This window comes from Schistocerca cancellata, chromosome 2 (assembly GCF_023864275.1).
Source record: "Schistocerca cancellata isolate TAMUIC-IGC-003103 chromosome 2, iqSchCanc2.1, whole genome shotgun sequence".
NCBI lineage: Eukaryota > Metazoa > Arthropoda > Insecta > Orthoptera > Acrididae > Schistocerca > Schistocerca cancellata.
The window spans coordinates 268,330,158-268,348,792 of NC_064627.1; the positions used below are offsets into that span (position 1 = coordinate 268,330,158).

General features: G+C 36.8%; 1 protein-coding gene across 2 annotated transcripts in view; it reads left to right on the forward strand.

Annotated features, from left to right (window-relative positions):
* Positions 1–4,441: 4,441 nt before the first annotated feature.
* The window catches only part of LOC126145121 (chromosome transmission fidelity protein 18 homolog), a 464,617-nt gene continuing 450,423 nt past the window's right edge, over positions 4,442–18,635 (forward strand). The window contains exon 1 of one of the 2 annotated variants that reach the window (XM_049915535.1): positions 4,442–4,848. In XM_049915535.1, coding sequence (XP_049771492.1) covers positions 4,770–4,848 — 79 coding nt within the window. In that variant the 5' untranslated portion in view covers positions 4,442–4,769. The remainder of the gene's footprint in view (positions 4,849–18,635) is intronic. The other variant, XM_049915534.1, reaches the window with a different exon arrangement.

Sequence of the window (18,635 nt, forward strand, 5' to 3'; positions counted from 1 at the left end):
AAATATGGTTACAGCTATACTAGCTTGTGTTACTCGAAACAGATGTTCAGAGTTCAGGATTTTGTTTCTCACCAACAAACTTTTAAAAGAGTCCATTTGAGTTTGATGCCTACATTAGTTATGTGTACAACCATTATTGTCCCTGTTGACAACAAGAAGTTTCAAACAAAACAATCCTGCAACAGAACAACAGATTCTATTACAGTCTCCTCGCTAAAATCCTGTGACATGCCACCAACTGTAACCACTTTTCAGTTTCGTGTTTGAAATTTGTAAGTGTACTCACATGTCATCAGATTTGCACTGTGAACTCCATTGGTGCAAGGTTGGCTAAATGGCTCAAGCTGAAATTTTTGTTCTTGTTTTCTTTGCATTGATCTCCTTCAATTTGTTAATGGGTTGTAGTTTTCCTCAAATCCTGTGAGGCTTTGTGAAGTATCTATTTAATATCTTCTGTTGTCTCTCAAATACAAACACAGATAATAAAATTTGTTGTCTATCTCTATTTATTTATTGGTAAACTAATATCTACCCAGTGTAATACACTGCACAACCTTCATCAGTGCTGTACAATAACTGCTGATAAACAGCAATTTACAAACATGTTCTTTCAATGAGAAATCATTATTACAGGTGACTTTCACCTCAAAGTGTCCAAGGCCTTTTACAAACTCCCAGTAACAATATAACTACCAGAACATGACTTTCTTACACTAGTCTTTATCAGAAAAAAAACCATTGTTGGAATTAGAACCGATGTTAACTATTCTTTTGAATGACCTATATATAGTTGTATGAAAGATTGATTGTGGAGATATGTCTTTACAGTTTCAGTCATTAATAGTATGGGTAATTAAGCTAGTGAGAGAACTAGATACTTTCTCAACAAAAGTGTATTTTAAATTTGCTTTTCTTAGCGATGTAACATTTTCAATGTAAAAATATAAATAATATTTTAGTGTTAACATTGATACAGATCAGTTGTGTTTTAAAGCTGTAAATTAAGATGCAGTTTAAATCTTATCTATTTTAATAAACCTTTAATCCAGCTAGATAGACAAAATGTGGAATTTTTTTCTGAATTCTCCATCACCCCAGCTTTTAGTGAGACGTATATTCTTGAAAAGGCACTTTTTTATGATAAAAAATTTAGTAAATTATTTACTTCATGAATTTCAGTGTTGTTTCCATTACGTGATATTTTTGAAGAGTATTTAAGAATTTTGTTTCAGTAACAGACTAGACTGAGAATCACTGTGTTTTAAACTGCTTCTCCATTTGTTAATATTGTTTTATTGTGCTATGTTAACTAAGGTTGTGATTTTGGATGGTAAACAAACATTGCTAATCAGAAGAATGTAATTCGAATTCTATGCTATTAAGTACATGACTTTTTGAAACCTAGCACTTTGGGATTTCTAGCTCAACAAGAGATCAAATTGCAAAGTTAATTGACTGATACTGTGCATGAAGTGTACAAACCTGTCAACTTCATACCTCTTATTTTCTAATGTATTACGAAAATTTCTTGGCAAGGAGCCTCTCCAATATTAAAGAAATGTCCTGGTTGTGTGGAAAGTCTTCTACTTTGCACGAAAAATTACAATTAAACTGATTTCTTTGCACTTGAAAATAATAGAAACAACGAGGTAAAACACCACCAGTTCCAAAACTTATTACACCTCCATGTGTACTTTAGTTGAAGACATCCTTGTCTGGAAAATATGTCTTCTATAAAATTAGCTTGAAAATTTTCTTATATACTTCACAGTTAGCTGACACTACAACACCTAGTAATTCTTTTTCACATGTGTCAGTCTCGTCTACATTTTTTTTTATTTGAAGTGGTTGTTTGTCTAACAATATAATTAACATGTATTGAATATTTACTCTCATATCCACATTTCATGCATAACTTGTAAACTATTGCCAGTAACAACAAAATTTGAAAGACTGCTTGTTATATGATATAATATCCAATGCTACGTAACATACTTCCATTGAATTAGTAAGAGAGGTGCTAGAATCTTTTAGAAAGGCGAAGGTGAATAAAATTGCTTTTGCAGATGGCAGGATACAAACCAGAACTTTCAATTTCATAATTCTACGTCTGTAACCACTACACAGCAGTGATTATGCACAAATTGTGACTCTATCCTGTATCATAGATGACCTGTAAGCTTTAAACACTGACACATTACCTGAGAATAAATTGTCCTAATACAGACGCCTTTTTGAGAGATCTCCGATGTGCTAGTGTTTTTAAACAGTATGTATTCATAGGACAAAAGATACAATATCAAAAAATACCAACCGAAATCGATGTAATACAATAGGAATTTCCGAAGTTCTTTAGTCAAAGTATATCTTTGAAAGGAGCGGAATCACGGTACCATTTGTAACAGATGTATAAATATGCACACATATTCCCAGTTACATAACATACATGTGAAATGTAAAAGATTTCATTTTCGGCAGTGGCATTGTTTCGTCCTGACAACTTTTAGCATATCTTTTCCTGTCGAGTACTGCTTCTGTCTGATAGGAAAACATAAGTGTTTTGGCTCACTGCCCTTGGGTTGATGTGGAAGACTCCACTTATAGGCGTTCAGGTTCAAAATGGTTCAAATGGCTCTAAGCACTATGGGACTTAACATTTGAGGTCATCAGTCCTCTAGACTTAAACTACTTAAACCTAACTAACCTAAGGACATCACACACATCCATGCCCGAGGCAGGATTCGAACCTGCGACCATAGCGGTCTCGCGGTTCCAGAATGTAGGGCCTAGAACCGCACGGCCACTCCGGCCGGCGGTGTTCAGGTGATCGCACCAAAAATGCTAACTCTACTTCAAGACAATTTCAAGGGCATGTCACATCTTAACATCGATTGTTTCTACTGTGCACACATTTTCGAATTTATTCTCGGTAGAATTTACTGGTTTATTCAATACTACATGACAAACCTAACGTTGCCTAGTTATTCATTTTGCCAATTTTCTATTAGAAATGAAAACAAGAAATGAAATGTGTCTGTAGTGTTATATCGAGAAAATTTCATTTCCATGTGTTCGTGACAACATTTTTGAAATTATGAGACATTTATACAAAGAAATATGCATAATGTACAAATGTTTTAGTAGCGTATCCAATTTAAGAAATATAGTAAGCAAAACACAAACTCTCTGTAACATTTATTTAACTTAGAACTTGATTATGAACAGCATTTGTTGTTTCATGTCCGGGAGTTGCTGTGAATAAAGTTAGCAAAGAAGTAATAAATTAAAAAGTCATGCATGATGATGTAATTTTTCACCCATCTCCTTTTTATGACGTCCGAACAATGATAGATAAACTATTCTTTCCCCCACAGAAACTATTGCCAGGCAATAATGGGTAGGTATACCAAGTTTGATTGAGATCGGTCCAGTGGTTTAGGAGGAGATATGGAACATACACTATACACACATTCATTTTTATGATATGTATGGATTACCATACCGACTAAGTCTGATTCACAATGGACATCTACAGAATTGATGAGAACGAAAGATGACATCACTGTCAAATGTTGGTATATTCACACTAGACGAGTGTCAACACTACGTCACTTTATTTATTCTTGTACCTATCGCCGGAACTGAGATTATTAGACTCAATCTGTGATACAAAAAATCGGAACGTAGAATCCGAATTAAGGAATAGCAGTGATAAAGTTTATTAATAGCCAAGTAACGGATGTACTCGGCAAGAAGCTGAGAAGTGGAACAAAAGAAAAAAAGTCGTTAAAACATCGCCATTTATTTCCTTCAGAAAATATATTCATAGCATAAACACATCAAACAATATTTAGTAAACAGTACGCTATGCATTAGTACCAAATAATGTCAAAGACGACTGTACTGTTCGCCACAATACGGCTGACTTTTTCATTGTTAATAAGGATTATTTAATAAAAACTATTTGATATATTTATGTTGTTATTTATGCACACTGTAGGCTTTTTATTTGTCCAGATGATGCAGAACCAAAAATCATTTTTCGCTTTCTCACACATGGGCTCTTTTGTGGACAGCCACTAGTAGGAAAAACATGCAGATCCTAAAATTAAGGGTAAAGAGAAACATAAGGACGAAATTCAGCACTTTACGCGAGTAGCGCGTCTAGAACAATTTAACTACCGATGTTAGCAGACGATGCAGTCGTCCCTGCTCCAACAACAACGTCAAAACTTTGTTTCCGCGAGACCTTAAAGTTGACCTCCCTTTCCTTTGACGAGCTTTGTAAATTCAGTCACTTGAAATTAACTGCACAATATTTTGATGTTCTTTTAAATGTAAATAGAGCTCAATACCTTAAAATTCAAAGTTGTGGTCCCTAGTTCCTGACACAGAGACATTAGTTATGAGAATGAACAAATGAAGATCAGCCGGGCCAAAGCTAATATTGCAAGCAGTCTTTTGGCGCGAAAATATAGTGTGTGTATACTGTGTTATGATTTGATGACCGGAAAAGAAAGAAATATGTTTACATTTCTGCTTGAAGAGAAAAACAGCTGATAGTAGTGAAGAACAAAAGTGTTTTATCTGAAGCAAAGTCCTTCTGACGTGTGTTTAATTCTTGTGTTACTGAAATATCCCGGAATCGCGTTTTTACTTATGGTGGTAGTGTCAGCTGTTTAGGTGTCATTTAAAGTCCGACGTTTGTTAGTACCACAAGACACTACAAAAGAGAACATTGCTGTGCCTGTTGCCCGCCACCCGCAAAAATGGAGTATCCCTATGATGAAGACGAAGAATATAATATGGCTTATGCCGATGAAATGGAACTTATGATGGAAATGGAAGGTAATTACGGTAGTTGTCGTCTGCAGGCTGTGTGTTCAGGCTGTGTGTTCGGATTGTGATTTACTTGGATGCTCTTCGAACTTCGTGATTCTTGAGAAGAAATGATGCCATGTACCTAAAATTTGTATCCTCTTAAAAATACGCGCTATTACGTGAGTTAGTTTGTTAGTTTAATGTTCCATGGATCATTTGCACAACGAATCATAATCATGTGGGACAAGTCTCAGATTATTTTGTAAATACGCCACCTTTTACAAATTACAGTAACAGAAGTTTTTCCATGGAGTAGGTGGAGCTGTCAAGAAGAAATTTTTTCAGTTCATTTTCATATTTTACATTGCTGTCTGTCGGACATTTTAAATCACTGAGTAAGTGATTAAATATTTTTGTTGCAGCCTTATGCACTCCTTTGGTGCTAAAACAACTTTAATGTGGTGTAATGAATGCTATTTTTTTCTTCTGGTATGGTATTGTAACTATGTGCATCATTGTTTCTTTTGAACTGCAGTGAATTATTTACAACAAATTTCATGTGGTAATGAATGTAAGTGATGCAGTGGTCAGAAAGGTCAACTCCTTAAATAGATGTGCACAACATGATCATGTGTGGGCACCACATAGGCCTATTATTCTTACAGCACGTTTTTGAGCAATGAAAACCTTCTTTCTGACAGATGAGGTACTCCAGAACATTCTTCCATATGACACTATTGGATGAAAATTCACAAAGAAGTCAACTTATTGACTTGCCCCTCCCCAAGATTTGTATTTATTCTAAGTGAAAATGTGGGTGAAATAAGTTGTTTTAGGAGTTACAAAATATGTTTGTTTTCAATTTTAAATTCACATCAGCATGGACTCGTAAGCATTTTGAAGTTTTCGCCCTGTTTGTCATTTCCTCCTCAAGTGTTACACATATAATTGGCTTAGTACATCTGTTAAAAATGGAGGGTGGGACCATTCGTTGAAAACCAGCCAATTATACTTTTAAGTTCGTTTTTTAGCATTTCTTCACTGCTTTGTGCATGTTTGGGCTGATTACAATACTAGTGCCATCTGCAAGAACAACTAAGTCTGCTTGTTGTGTATTAGATGAAAGATCATTACATATGTAAGGAACAATAGCAGACATTAGACTGAGGCATGGGGAGCCCCATATGTGGTTTCTCCCCAATCAGAAAATATGCATGGACTACATTTATTGAAGTCTTGAGTACAACTTTCTGCACTCTTTTGGATAGCTATAATAGCATCCATTGGTTGGCTGTAACATCAATCCCATAAAACCTAGTAATGTGATTCATACAATGAATGGCCTAGGTAGGACATAGAAAACATCAGCTGGCTCTATTTTATTATTTAATGCTTATAAAATTTAATGAGTGAACATGTTAATGGTGGTCTCAGTAGGGCAACTCTTCTGAAATTTCAACTGTGATTTACTGAGAATATTATTGTTGCTGAGTTGAGATGCTTCTCTAGAATACATCGCCTTCTCAAAAATTTGGGAAAATGATGTCAGTAGTGAAACAGGTCGGTAGTTATATATTGACATTACTCTCTATTTCAGTCTCTCTGGAAAAATGCCTTAAGTTAGTTGTGCATTATATATGTTAGATACTATGGGGGGGTCGACAGAAGCGTCCGATCCCACGCGTCGGCTTTGACCCGTGACGTAAGGGTGTTGTCGTGTGTGACGTCACGATGGCGCGGAGTTTGGTTTGAGTGTGGCTGTCTCCAGTTCTGTTTTATCTTATTTTATTTACTTTTCTGATCTGTTCGTTCTATCTTGTGAGATTTTTTTTAAAATTTAAAAACACTTATTACTTATTTTAATTATCTGTTTCCTCCAATTTCTGTTTTAGTTTATTATATTTATCTTTCTGATCTGTTCGTTCTATCCCGTGAGATTTTTTTTTTTTTTTAAAGACAAAAAACACTAATCAGCTACTGAAGCGTCTTTATCTTCTATGGGTTGCAGGGGTTACGACCCCATGCATGGCTGTCTTCACTTACACGTTGTAGCTACACAAGGCGTCTAAATTTGTTTATATTTAGTTTGCCCCCCACCCAAAACACCCCATTTTCCGCACTTGTCCCGTTAGTGTCATTAGGCTTCTTGTGGAAAGTGTGGGTGTTTGTTTTTGTTTCCGCCATATTTGTGACGTCATAGGTCAAAGCAGACGGGCGGGATCGGACACTTCCGTATTTCCCTATGGGGCTTAGTATGTGGGAACAAATCTGTAGTAATCTATTGGAAACACCAAATATACATCAGCTTATATTTTTCAGAGGATATATTATTTTGTTAATTTCAGAAGAAGTCTATGATACATTCATACGGTTGAATTTTATGAGAGTGACTTTTTCAACATACTGCTGTGAGTTTTCTCTTGAACTGGTTGTTCTTATACTTTCTACTACATTTAAAAATGATAAAGAAATATACTTTCCACCTATGACTCATCATTTATAGTTCTTCCATTGCATTCAATAGTGATGTTATCTTGTTTAGTGGCAGGTTGTCCTGTCTCTCATTTCACTCCATTGCAAAGTACTTTAACCTCTCTAGTCATTCAAATTTTTTTAATGACTGTTTAATATCCTTTCTGATTAGTTATGTGGAATGCTGTTTTCAAAACATGATATGAATTTATCATGGAGTAGAGTAAAATTTGTGATGCAATTTGGTTCATTGTAAATTTCATCCTGGGTTATCTCATGTTAACTATTGTTGAAAATGTATGTTCTGGAGTTACAATTATTCAAACTGATTTCCTGTGAGGAGTATCAATACCATTAGCTGTTACCTTACGTATCCTCACTAAGTGTGCTTCATGACCAGAGAGAGCATTTCTTACTGGATATACAGTTACGGTATGTTCTTGCTTTGAGCTGCAGCAGACAAAACATTATCCGTTATTGCCCTACTGTCTTTATCCACCCGTGTTGAAAAGTTAATAATTAGGATCAAATTGTAGGATATAAATATGGTTTCCAGCTCATTTTTCCTGTCAGAATCCTTTAGAAAATAGACTTTGAAATCACCACAGACTGTTAACTGCTTGCTGTTTTCCGACAGCATACTAAGGACCCCAGATTTCTCATAAGCATTTCAAAATTTCCCAATGGGGATCTATGTACAGTTATAATTAAAAGTGAACTATTTTTCAATATCAGTTCACAAGCACACACTTCAATTTACTGATTGCTACAAAATAAAAAACTTTTGTAGATATCGATCATGATATAGCTTTACAAGTGCTTTGATTACTTACCATTTTTTAACTGTATTTTTATTTTATCCTTCTATTTTATTTCTGCCATGTACATCTTGTGCAGATATATGACAAGTCAATACAGAATGAAACATTACATATGTTTTTGTTGTGGTCTTCAATCCTTAGACTGCTGTACAGTATTCATCTAGTATCTTGGTCCACATTTATGACCTTGATGAAGGAACAATCACAGTATTTGCATGAAATGATTTAGAAAAAGCACAGTAAACCTAAATTGAGATGGTAGATAAGAGCACACTCCATTCTCCCAAAAATGCGGTTAATGTCTTAACAACCGCATTGACGTATTTAGTTGGCCCCTACAGTACAATGTTCTTTGATATACCACAATTTGTTTTAGATAACTAGTAATATAAACATAGTGTTGCCGTTCGTGGCTGTATAGTTTAAGGACTCCTGCTTGTTACTTCTGAACCTTGAATTGTTTGCTACTAGTAGACTTTTTTTGGCCAGGAATGCCCTCTTTTTCTTAGCTACTCTGCTTTTTATGTTGTTAGCACCACAAGATACTACAAAAGAGAACATTGCTGTGCCTGTTGCCCTCCATGATGTGTTATTTAGCTTCCAAGGTAGCAGAATTCCGTAACTTTGTCAACTTCATGGTCACCAATTTTAATGTTATGTTTACTGCTATTCTCATTTCTACTACTCTCAGTTACTTTTGCCTTTCTTAGGTTTGCTCTCATTCCCTACATTTACCTCTACCTCTGCATCCATACTCTACAAACCATTAAGAAGTGCTTTCAGAGGATAGATCCCATTGCATCAGTTATCAGGATTTATTCCCATTCCATTCATAGTGATTGTTTAAAGACGTCTGCATGTGCTGCAACCAGTCTAATCTTGTCCTGAAAATCCCTATGTGAGGGATTGTTGGAGTTGTATTATATTTCTAAAATCATCATTGAAATCTGGTTCTTGGAACTGTGTAAGTGGGATAGTTTACATCTATTTTCTGGAGTCTGCCAGTTCAATTTCTTCAGTGTCTCTGTGACACTCTTCCATGAGTCATACTTTTATTTTTATTTTTTTATTTGGTATGCATATTCCATGGATCTGTACATACGAGTGATTTACCTGGATGTGGAACGTGTCAGTACAATTGTACAAATACAGTTAATGCTACAGAATAGTGATATAATACAATTATATAGATATTAATATGTATCACTGTTTCTCATTTACAAGCTGTCATTTAACTAGTATAGCAATCCACAACATTATAACTATAACATTAATGCTATAACATTAACATAATATTGTATCATCCATCTAATAACTAAGAGACTAAATACATCTATTATTAAGGGAGGGTATTACTTCTGGAAAAGAATTCATCTAAGGAGTACAGTGGATGGTCAAGCAGGTATTTTTTTAACGTACCTTTGAACAGCGTTTCATTTTCTCTTGTACATTTAATATAATTAGGCAATGCATTAAAAGTCTTTATAGCAGCATACCTTACTCCCTTCTGTACGAGTGATAAACTTTTTAGTTCAACATGTAGATCATCTTTACCTCTAGTATTCTAGTTATGGCATGAACAATTTGTTTCATACTAAGCATAGTCTTTATTAACTACATTCATCAGAGAGTATATGTACTGACATGTTGTAGTCAGAATATCTAACTGTGTGAAAAGTTTTCTACATGAGGTTCGTGGAGGAACCCCACACATGATTCTGCCTGCTCTCTTCTGAGCAGTTAAGATTTTTTTTGAGACTGGTGAATTACCCCAGAATATTATTCCGTAACTCATTAATGAGTGAAAGTACCCAAAGTAAGATGATTTTAAAATGTTGATGTCCCCAAAATGAGTAATGATTCTTAGAGCAAAAGTTGCTGATGAAAGCCTTTTTAGAGTAAGGGACACATGCTGTTCCCAGTTGAGCCTACTGTCAATGTGAACCCCCAGGAATTTAGTGGATTGCACCTGTTCAAGTTCCTGGTTGTCATGAGCAATTACTATATTTTCTAGAGTTTTATTTTTGTGTGGAACTGTATAAAATTAGTTTTTTTTTTTTAATATTAACTGAAAGAGAATTAATTGAAAACCAAGCTGTAACTTCTCTGAGTATATCATTAGCATCAGTCTCCAGATCAGCAGTAGACTTACCATCTATGACAATGCTTGTATCATCAGCAAACATTGTGAATTCACAATTTTTAATTATGGACAGGGGTAGATCATTAACATATATTAAAAACAGCAAGGGTCCAAGGACAGATCCCTGGGGAACTCCATGCTGAATTTTGCCCCATTCAGAATCCACTAGATTGGAAGATCCTTTGTTGCAGCCATTTAGAACTACCTTTTGTTTCCTGTCTTCAAGATATGATTTTAGCCAGTTACCTATAGGCCCTTTGATTCCGTAATGATAGGCCTTCTCCAAGAGTATCTTGTGGTTTACACAATCAAAGGCCTTGGAAATATCACAGAAGACATCAACTGGTGACTTCTTACTATTAATAGACTCCAAGACATCATTTGTGAGTGACTATATGGCATGCTCTGAGGAAACCTGGTTTTGAAAACCAAACTGTCTGTGGTTAATAATATTAAGTTTATCAAGATGTGCCACAATCCTGTTATACACTGCCTTTTCAAGAACCGTTGAAAATGTTGTTAAGAGAGAGACAGAACGATAATTTTTGACATCTGTAGCATCGCCAGACTTGAAAAGAGGTCTCACAATGGCATATTTTATTCTCTCTGGAACAACTCCCTCATAAAGAGACGTGCTGCAAATGTGAGCAAGTACTACACTTACATCATTACTGCAGGCTTTCAACAGTTTACTAGAGATGTTATCTATACCTGAAGATCCTTTACTTTTCAATGAGTGAATTATTTTTTTTTATTTCATTAACAGTTATGGGTGTTACATTTATATCATTAAAACATTGTGGGAGGTTAAGTTTCAGAATATCTGCAGCTTCCCTTAGGTCACCACTGCAACCTGTTTGAGAGGTGACACTTAGAAAGTGGTTGTTAAATGTCTCTGCTATCTATTTACTATCAGTTATTTCCAAATCGTTAATTTTTAGGACAGCAGTTTTTTCATTGTCAGATGGTGCAGTACCTGTTTCCCTCTTTATTACATTCCAAATCGTTCTGATTTTATTATTTGAAAAATTAATTTCAGATTGTATGCACATACTTTTAGATTTTTTAATGACTTTCGTTAAGATTTTGCAGTAAGTCCTATAATATTTCATCTGGAGGGGATTATTGGATTGTCTGGATGTTATATATAGTTCTCTTTTTCTCTGGCATGATATTTTTATGCCCTTGGTGAGCCATGGTTTTTTGCTTGATTGCCTGTTCTGTAGTCTACAGACCTTTTTTTGGAAAGACACTTTCAAATATACCTGATAATTCATCAGTAAATAAATTATATTTTGTATTAACATCATTTGCAAGATAATCATACCTCCAGTCAGTCTCCCGAATGCATAATTTGAATTTTTGGATATTTTCCTCATTCATGTTTTTAATGGTTTTCCACTGTGCACTAGCTTTGTTCTGATTTGTATTAAAGTTGTCAATTGTGAGTATTTGCCCATCATGATCAGAGAGACAATTTATGACTTTTTCAACTTTGATGTGATGAGTTTTACTCATATCTACAAAGATATTGTTTATTAGAGTGCTGGAAGTGGCAGTAGTTCTTGTGGGAAAACTGAAAGTGGAGACAAGGTTGTAGGTATGCATTAAATTTGCAAACTCTGTCTTAGAAGGTGAGCTTTCTAGGAAATCTATATTAAAATCTCCAGTCACTATAATGTCCCTATTTTTTCTTGTGAGATACAATGGCACAGAATCTAATTGTTTCATGAATACTTTAAAATTACCAGATAGAGCCCTGTATACTGCTACGATTACCAGTTTCTTGTTAGCTTCTACTATTTCTGTGACACATGCCTCAAAGTCTTTCTCTACACAATATTTCTCTACATCTATTATATTAAAGGACAGGCTGTTTTTCACATAAATAACTGCCCCACCTTTGCACATATGCTTTCTGCAAAATGAGGTAGCTAAAACATGGTTTGGAATATTGAGCATTTCGATGCCAAAAGTGACATGGTGCTCTGTCAGACAGAGAATATGAGCACAATCCGTGCCTGTTGGTTCATCAATATTTACAATAAATTGGTCTAACTTACAGAGCAGGCTTTGAATATTTTGGTGAAAAATTTTGAGCTTATTTTTAATTACATGATTGGTTGTGATGCTGCCACTGTTGGGACTGAGTTTTATTTCTTTTGACATACCAGTATTACAGGAACAGTTTTCTTCAGGGAAGGGGCAGCTGTTGTGCTCGTAACACCCACATTTGTTGTTATTAACATCATTACTTACATTCTGATTGGAACCTTCCCCCTTCTGCCCCAGTACCATAAAAAAATCCCCATTTGCAGCTGAGGACTTTCTTGATCTCAGGCACATCCTATGTGGAGCAGCTGCAATCACTACTGTGCTCCTTTTTGCCATAGTGGATGGATCTCCTGTTGGTGAGGTTTCTACACTGTGGCTTGTACACTTTATCCTGTGGGGTTGGTGTTGCTGTTTCTGCTATTGATGACTGTTCTTCCTCCTTAAATGCTGCTGCTGCTTCACAAGATGGTAGTGGACTAAAATTTTCCACTTGAGTTGTAACTGCTGGTGCTGTCTTGCTTTTGTATAAAAGACCTGTTTGTGTTGATTCACATGCAGGTGCTGCTGCATATGAAGTCTTCCCTTCAGCTGTTCCATTAGGTTTGAAGGAGTATTTTGACGACACTGTCTGTATTTCTTCCAATGGTACAGTTTCAATGAGCACAAACCTGTGACCATTCTTTAGTGGTATTTGGTACAGTATTGAGCATTATTCCAGAATGGGTCACATGAGTGATTTGTAAGCAATCTTCTTTGAAGGCTGATTGCATTTCATTATCTCAGTATTCCAGCAATAAACTGAAGTTTACCACTTGCTTTATCCACTAATGAGCCTATGCGATCTTTCCATTTCCTATCCCTATAAAGTGTTGCACACAGTTATTTGTAGCAGTTGGTTGATTCCAACTTTGACTCACTGATATCATAGTCATGGTATACCATTTTTTCTTTTTTTTTTTTGGTGAAGTGGACAATTCTAAACATCTAAAGCAAGTTGCCAATCTTTGAACCACTTTAAAATCTCTTCAAGATCTGACTGAATATTTATGTGCAGCTTCTTTCAATCAGTACTTCATTTGAGATAACTGCATAATCTACAAAATGTCTGAGGTTGCTATTACAATTGTCCACAGGGACATTAATACACAACATGAACAACAAGGGTTCCACCACACTTCCCTGGGGAACACCCAAAGTTACTGTTACATCTTTTGATGACTCTCCACCCAAGATAACACGCAGCATCCCCCTATGAAAAAATCCTCTACCCAGTCACAAATTTTGCTTAATACCCCATATGATTTTACTTTTGACAGAAAGCAAGAAATACTGCATCTACCTGCCTGCCTTGATCCAAAGCCTGTATGTCATGTGAGAGGAGTGAGAGTTGGGTTTCATTTGATTGATCTTTCCAGAATCCATGCTGATTGACATGGTGCAGGTCATTCTGTTAGAGGTATCTGATTATGTTTAAGCTCAGAATATGTTCCAAGACTGTACAACAAATCGATCTCAAGGATCTTGGATGGAAGTTTTGCAGATTGCCTCTACTGCCCTTCTTGGAAACGTGTGTGACCTGTGCTTTCTTTGAATTACTGTACATGCTTTTATGTTTGAGGGAGCTATGATAGGTTAGATTTAGAAGAGGTGCCTTCTCAACTGCAAGTTCAGTGTAGAACCAGAAAGAGATTCCATTGAGCCCAGGAGCTGTCTTCAATTTTAACAGTTTATTCCACTCATCTTTTCAGTGGTATCAGGATTAAATTGTGGCAGTTCACTTATGTTTTCTGATGTAAAGAAACATTTAAAAATGGAGTTAGACATTTCAGCATAGTGTGTGCTTATTAGGCAGTTCATTTCATTCTACAGGTCCTGCAATTTGTCCTCATTTTCATTGGGGACAGTAATGTCAATAGCAAATCTTGCCGTTGTTATCCTTTCACCTTGAATTTTAATCCCACGTCTGAACATTTCTTTTATTTCCTTCATTGCATTTTCAATGTGTAGATTGAACAGTAGGGGCAGAAGAACACATCTTTGTGTTACACACTTCTTAATCTGAATGCATCACTGTTTGCCCCCCACTGTCGTTTTTACGTTTTGGTTCTTGTACATATTGTAGTATTACTCACCTTTCCCTGTAGCTTAAACCTATTTTCCTGAGCATTTTGAACCTTTTGCAATGCTGTAAATTGTTGAATGCTTTATTTAGGTCAGTAAATGTAATGACTGAATTTTGTTTCCAGTACTAATTCAGAACTGCCTGTATGGTGACTTTACCTTTTCTAAAGCCAAAGTGATCATCATTGAACAGGTCCTCAATTGTTTTCCATTCTTCGGGATGTTATTCTTGTTGGCAATGTGGATACCTGAGCTGTTAAGCTGACTGTGCAGTCATTCACGCACTTTTCTGCCCATACTGTCCTAAGGACCCTGTGGATGATATTTTTCTGAAAGTCTAGTGCATCACTTTCTCCAAACTCAAAGATTCTACAAACCAGTTTGGATAATCATGTCGTTGCCATGCCCCCCAATGGTTTTAGAAATTTTGGAGAAATGTTGTTTAAGCCTTCTGCTTTATTTGATTGCAAGTCTTCCAAAGTTCTGTTAAACTTGTACTCAAATACTGGATTTTCTTTTCTGTTTTTCATATCAAATTCACAGTTCTTCATTTACCACATCATCCTTCCCCTCATAGAGTCCCTCAGTGTACCCTTTCCATCTATCTGCTCTCTCACATGCTTTCAATAGTGAAATTCCTCATAAACTCTTCATCTTGATGACATTTTAATTTTGATGAACTGTATTTCAAGTGTTTTTTTTCCTATGGTCATTTTTGTTTTGATTTCATCACATTTTTCCCGCAGCTATTTCCTTTGACTTTCCTGAACTTCCTATTTACTACATTCCTAAGTGATGTATATGATTTTATTTCGGAATTTCCCTAAACATTTTTATATCTCCTCCTTTTGTTAAGGAATTGAAGTATTTCTTCTGTTACTCAAGTTTTCTTCATCTTAACCGTCCTTGCACCTGTATTTGTTCATCCATCTTCTTCTGTGATTGCTCTTTTTAGAGACATCCATTCCTTTTCAAATGAATTGCCAGTTGTGTATTTATTATTGTAGCATCTACAGCAATAGAGAGTTTCAAATGCATGTAATAGTTCCTCAGTACTTCAGTATTCCACTCCTTCTCATATTGTTTCTTGTGGACAATTCTCTTTAACTTTAGTTTACTGTACATCATCACTAAATTTTGATCGGACACTACATCTGCTCCTGGGTACACTTTGCAATGCAATATCTGATTTCACAATCTCTGTCTGACCATTATATATACTCTTAGAAGAAAAAAGAAAAAAAGGAAGTGCCATGAAGGAGCTATTCTGATGGTATGGAAAATGGTAAATGTCAATAAACAGATAATTAAAATTTCAAACATATTGGATGATTTATTAAAGAGAGAGAACTTTACAAATTGAGAAAATCGGTAACACTTGGTCCACCTCTGGCTCTTATGCAAGCAGTTATTTGGCTTGGTATTGATTCATAGAGTTGTTGAATTTGTTCCTGATGGATATAATGCCAAATTCTATCCAGTTGGCATGTTAGACTGTCAGACTCCCAAGCTGATATCAGGGCCCTGCCCAAAATGCTTCCAACATTCTCAATTGGAGGAGAGATCTAATGACCTTGCTGGCTGAGGTAGGGTTTGCTAAGCAGAAAGACAAGCACTAGAAACTCTTGCTGTGTGCGGATGAGCATTATCTTGCTGAAATGTAAGCCCAAGATGGCTTGCCATGAAGGACTACAAAAAGATGTGTAGAATATCATTGAAGTACTGCTGTGCTGTAAAGGTGCTGTGGATGACAACGAAAGGGGTTTTGCTATGAAAAGAAATTGCCCCTACATCTTCACTCCTGGTTGTTGGTTGCATGGTAGGCGACAGTCAGGTTGGTATCCCATCCTGTCCGGTGTGTCTCCAGATATGTTTTTGGGCTGGAATAGAATTGATTTCAGTGATGAGTCCTGCTTCTAACTGAGCCCCAATGACCAGTGAATATGTGTCCGGAGATGCCCTAGGTTTCAGTGGGATATCAACCTGGCTTTCCCGCTGCATGGTGCAAAAATCAGGAGTAATGGTCTGAGGTGCCATTTCTTCTTACAGCAGGACCCTTTTGGTTGTCATCCACGGCAGCCTTGGAGCACTGCGGTATGTCGATGATATTCACACCTTGTTTTGTTGCTTTCATGTCAAGCCGTCTTGGGCTTACATTTCAACAAGATACTGCCCACTTGCACACAGCTAGTGCTTCTATTGCTTGTGTTCATGCTTGCCAAACCTTACCTTGGCTAGCAAGGTCATTGGATCTCTACCCAATTGAGAATGTGTGGAGCATTATGGGCAGGGCCCTCCAACCAGCTCAGGATTTTGATGCTCTAGCATGCCGACTGGATGAAAGTTGACACAATATCTCTCAGGAGGACATTCAATGATCCTGTCTGTCAGTGCCAGACCAAACAATTGCTTGGATACAAGGGCCAGAGGTGGACCAATACATTATTGACTTGCTCAATTTGTGAAGCTCTTTCTTGTGAATAAATCATCTAGTGTCAGTACATGTACATCACATCTACTGATTTGTATCCCGTTCTTCCAAGTATACCTCTTCCTCTTTTGATTTTACAACTACGTATTCACTATTACTAGCTGAAATTCATTGCAGAACTGTATTAGCATTTCTCCTCTCATATTCCTACTGCCAAGCCTGTATTGTCTCGCAACTCTGTTTTCTGTGTCTTTCTCCAGTGCAGCATTCCAATCACCCATGAATATTAAATTTCCATCTCCCTTTACATACTGAATTATCTGTCCAGTGTCTGCATGTGCTCTCTCTATCTCTTCATCTTCTCCTTGTGAGATTTTCCTATGCCTGAGCTATTGAACTCAGTTAGATTGCGTCCGCAGCTCGTGGTCTAGTGGCTAGCATTGCTGCCTCTGGACCACGGGGTCCCGGGTTCGATTTCAGGCTGGGTTGGGGATTTTCTTTGCCTGGGGACTGGGTGTTTGTGTTGTCCTCATTATTTCATCATGATCATCATCATTTGTGACTGTGTCTGAATTGGACTGAGTGAAGAAATTGGACTGTGTGAAAAATTCGGACTTCGTACGGGCACTGATGATTGCGCAGTTGAGCGCCCATTGAAACCAATCATCATCATCATCATCATCATCATCATCATCATCATCACTTAGATTGCTGTTAAATTCTGAGAATAACCCTGCCACTGAATTATTCACAGTAACTAACTCTCTGCCTTACCTTCCCATTCATAACAAATTCTACTCCCATTAGACATTTTATGCTGTTGTCGATTTTACCCTTTATTCATCTGACCAGAAATCCTTCTCTTCTATTAATGCTATGCCTTTAGGATTTTCATTGACCATCACTATGTCTAGTCTGAAACTTTACGTACCTCTTTTCAGATTTTCTAGCTTCCCTACCAAATTCAGACTTCTGACATTTCATGTTCTGACATATATACTGTGGCCTTTGTGTGTGTTAATCAGTCTTTTCTTTTCTCAAGACCACCTTTCCCTCGGCAATCCCCTCCCAGAGATCTAATCCGATTAGGTAACAACTAAAAATGGTGTGAACACATACCTAAGCTAATAAAGCAGCTCAGTTCAGCATATTTTGCACTTAGAAGTTTCTCTCATTGTGTTGACTCCTGAAGAAAGGATGGTAGAGCACTTGCCTGCGAAAGGCAAAGGTCCCGAGTTCAAGTCTCAGTCCGGCACACAGTTTTAATCTGCCAGGAAGTTTCATATCAGCACACACTCCGCTGCAGAGTGAAAATCTCATTCTGGAAACATCCCCCGGGCTGTGGCTAAGCCATGTCTCCGCCATATCCTTTCTTTCAGGAGTGTTGTCTTGCAAGGTTCGCATGAGAGCTTCTGTAAAGTTTGAAAGATAGGAGATGAGGTACTGGCGGAAGTAAAGCTGTAAGGATGGGGCATGAGTCGTGCTTGGGTAGCTGAAATGGTAGAGCACTTGCCCACGAAAGGCAAAGGTCCCAAGTAAGAGTCTTGGTGTGGCACATAGTTTTAATCTGCCAGGAAGTTTCATATTAGCGCACACTCTGCTGCAGAGGAAAATCTCATTCCAGGTACTGGCTTGTTCTGTAGCCTCTTCTCTACAGCTCCAGTTGGTGGGAAGCCTTAGAATTGAACGGTTGTGTTGTTACAGTATGGAACCCTGCGCCGACGGTCATGCAATGTGATTTAAGCAGCATGCAGTCATTGAATTCTTGAAA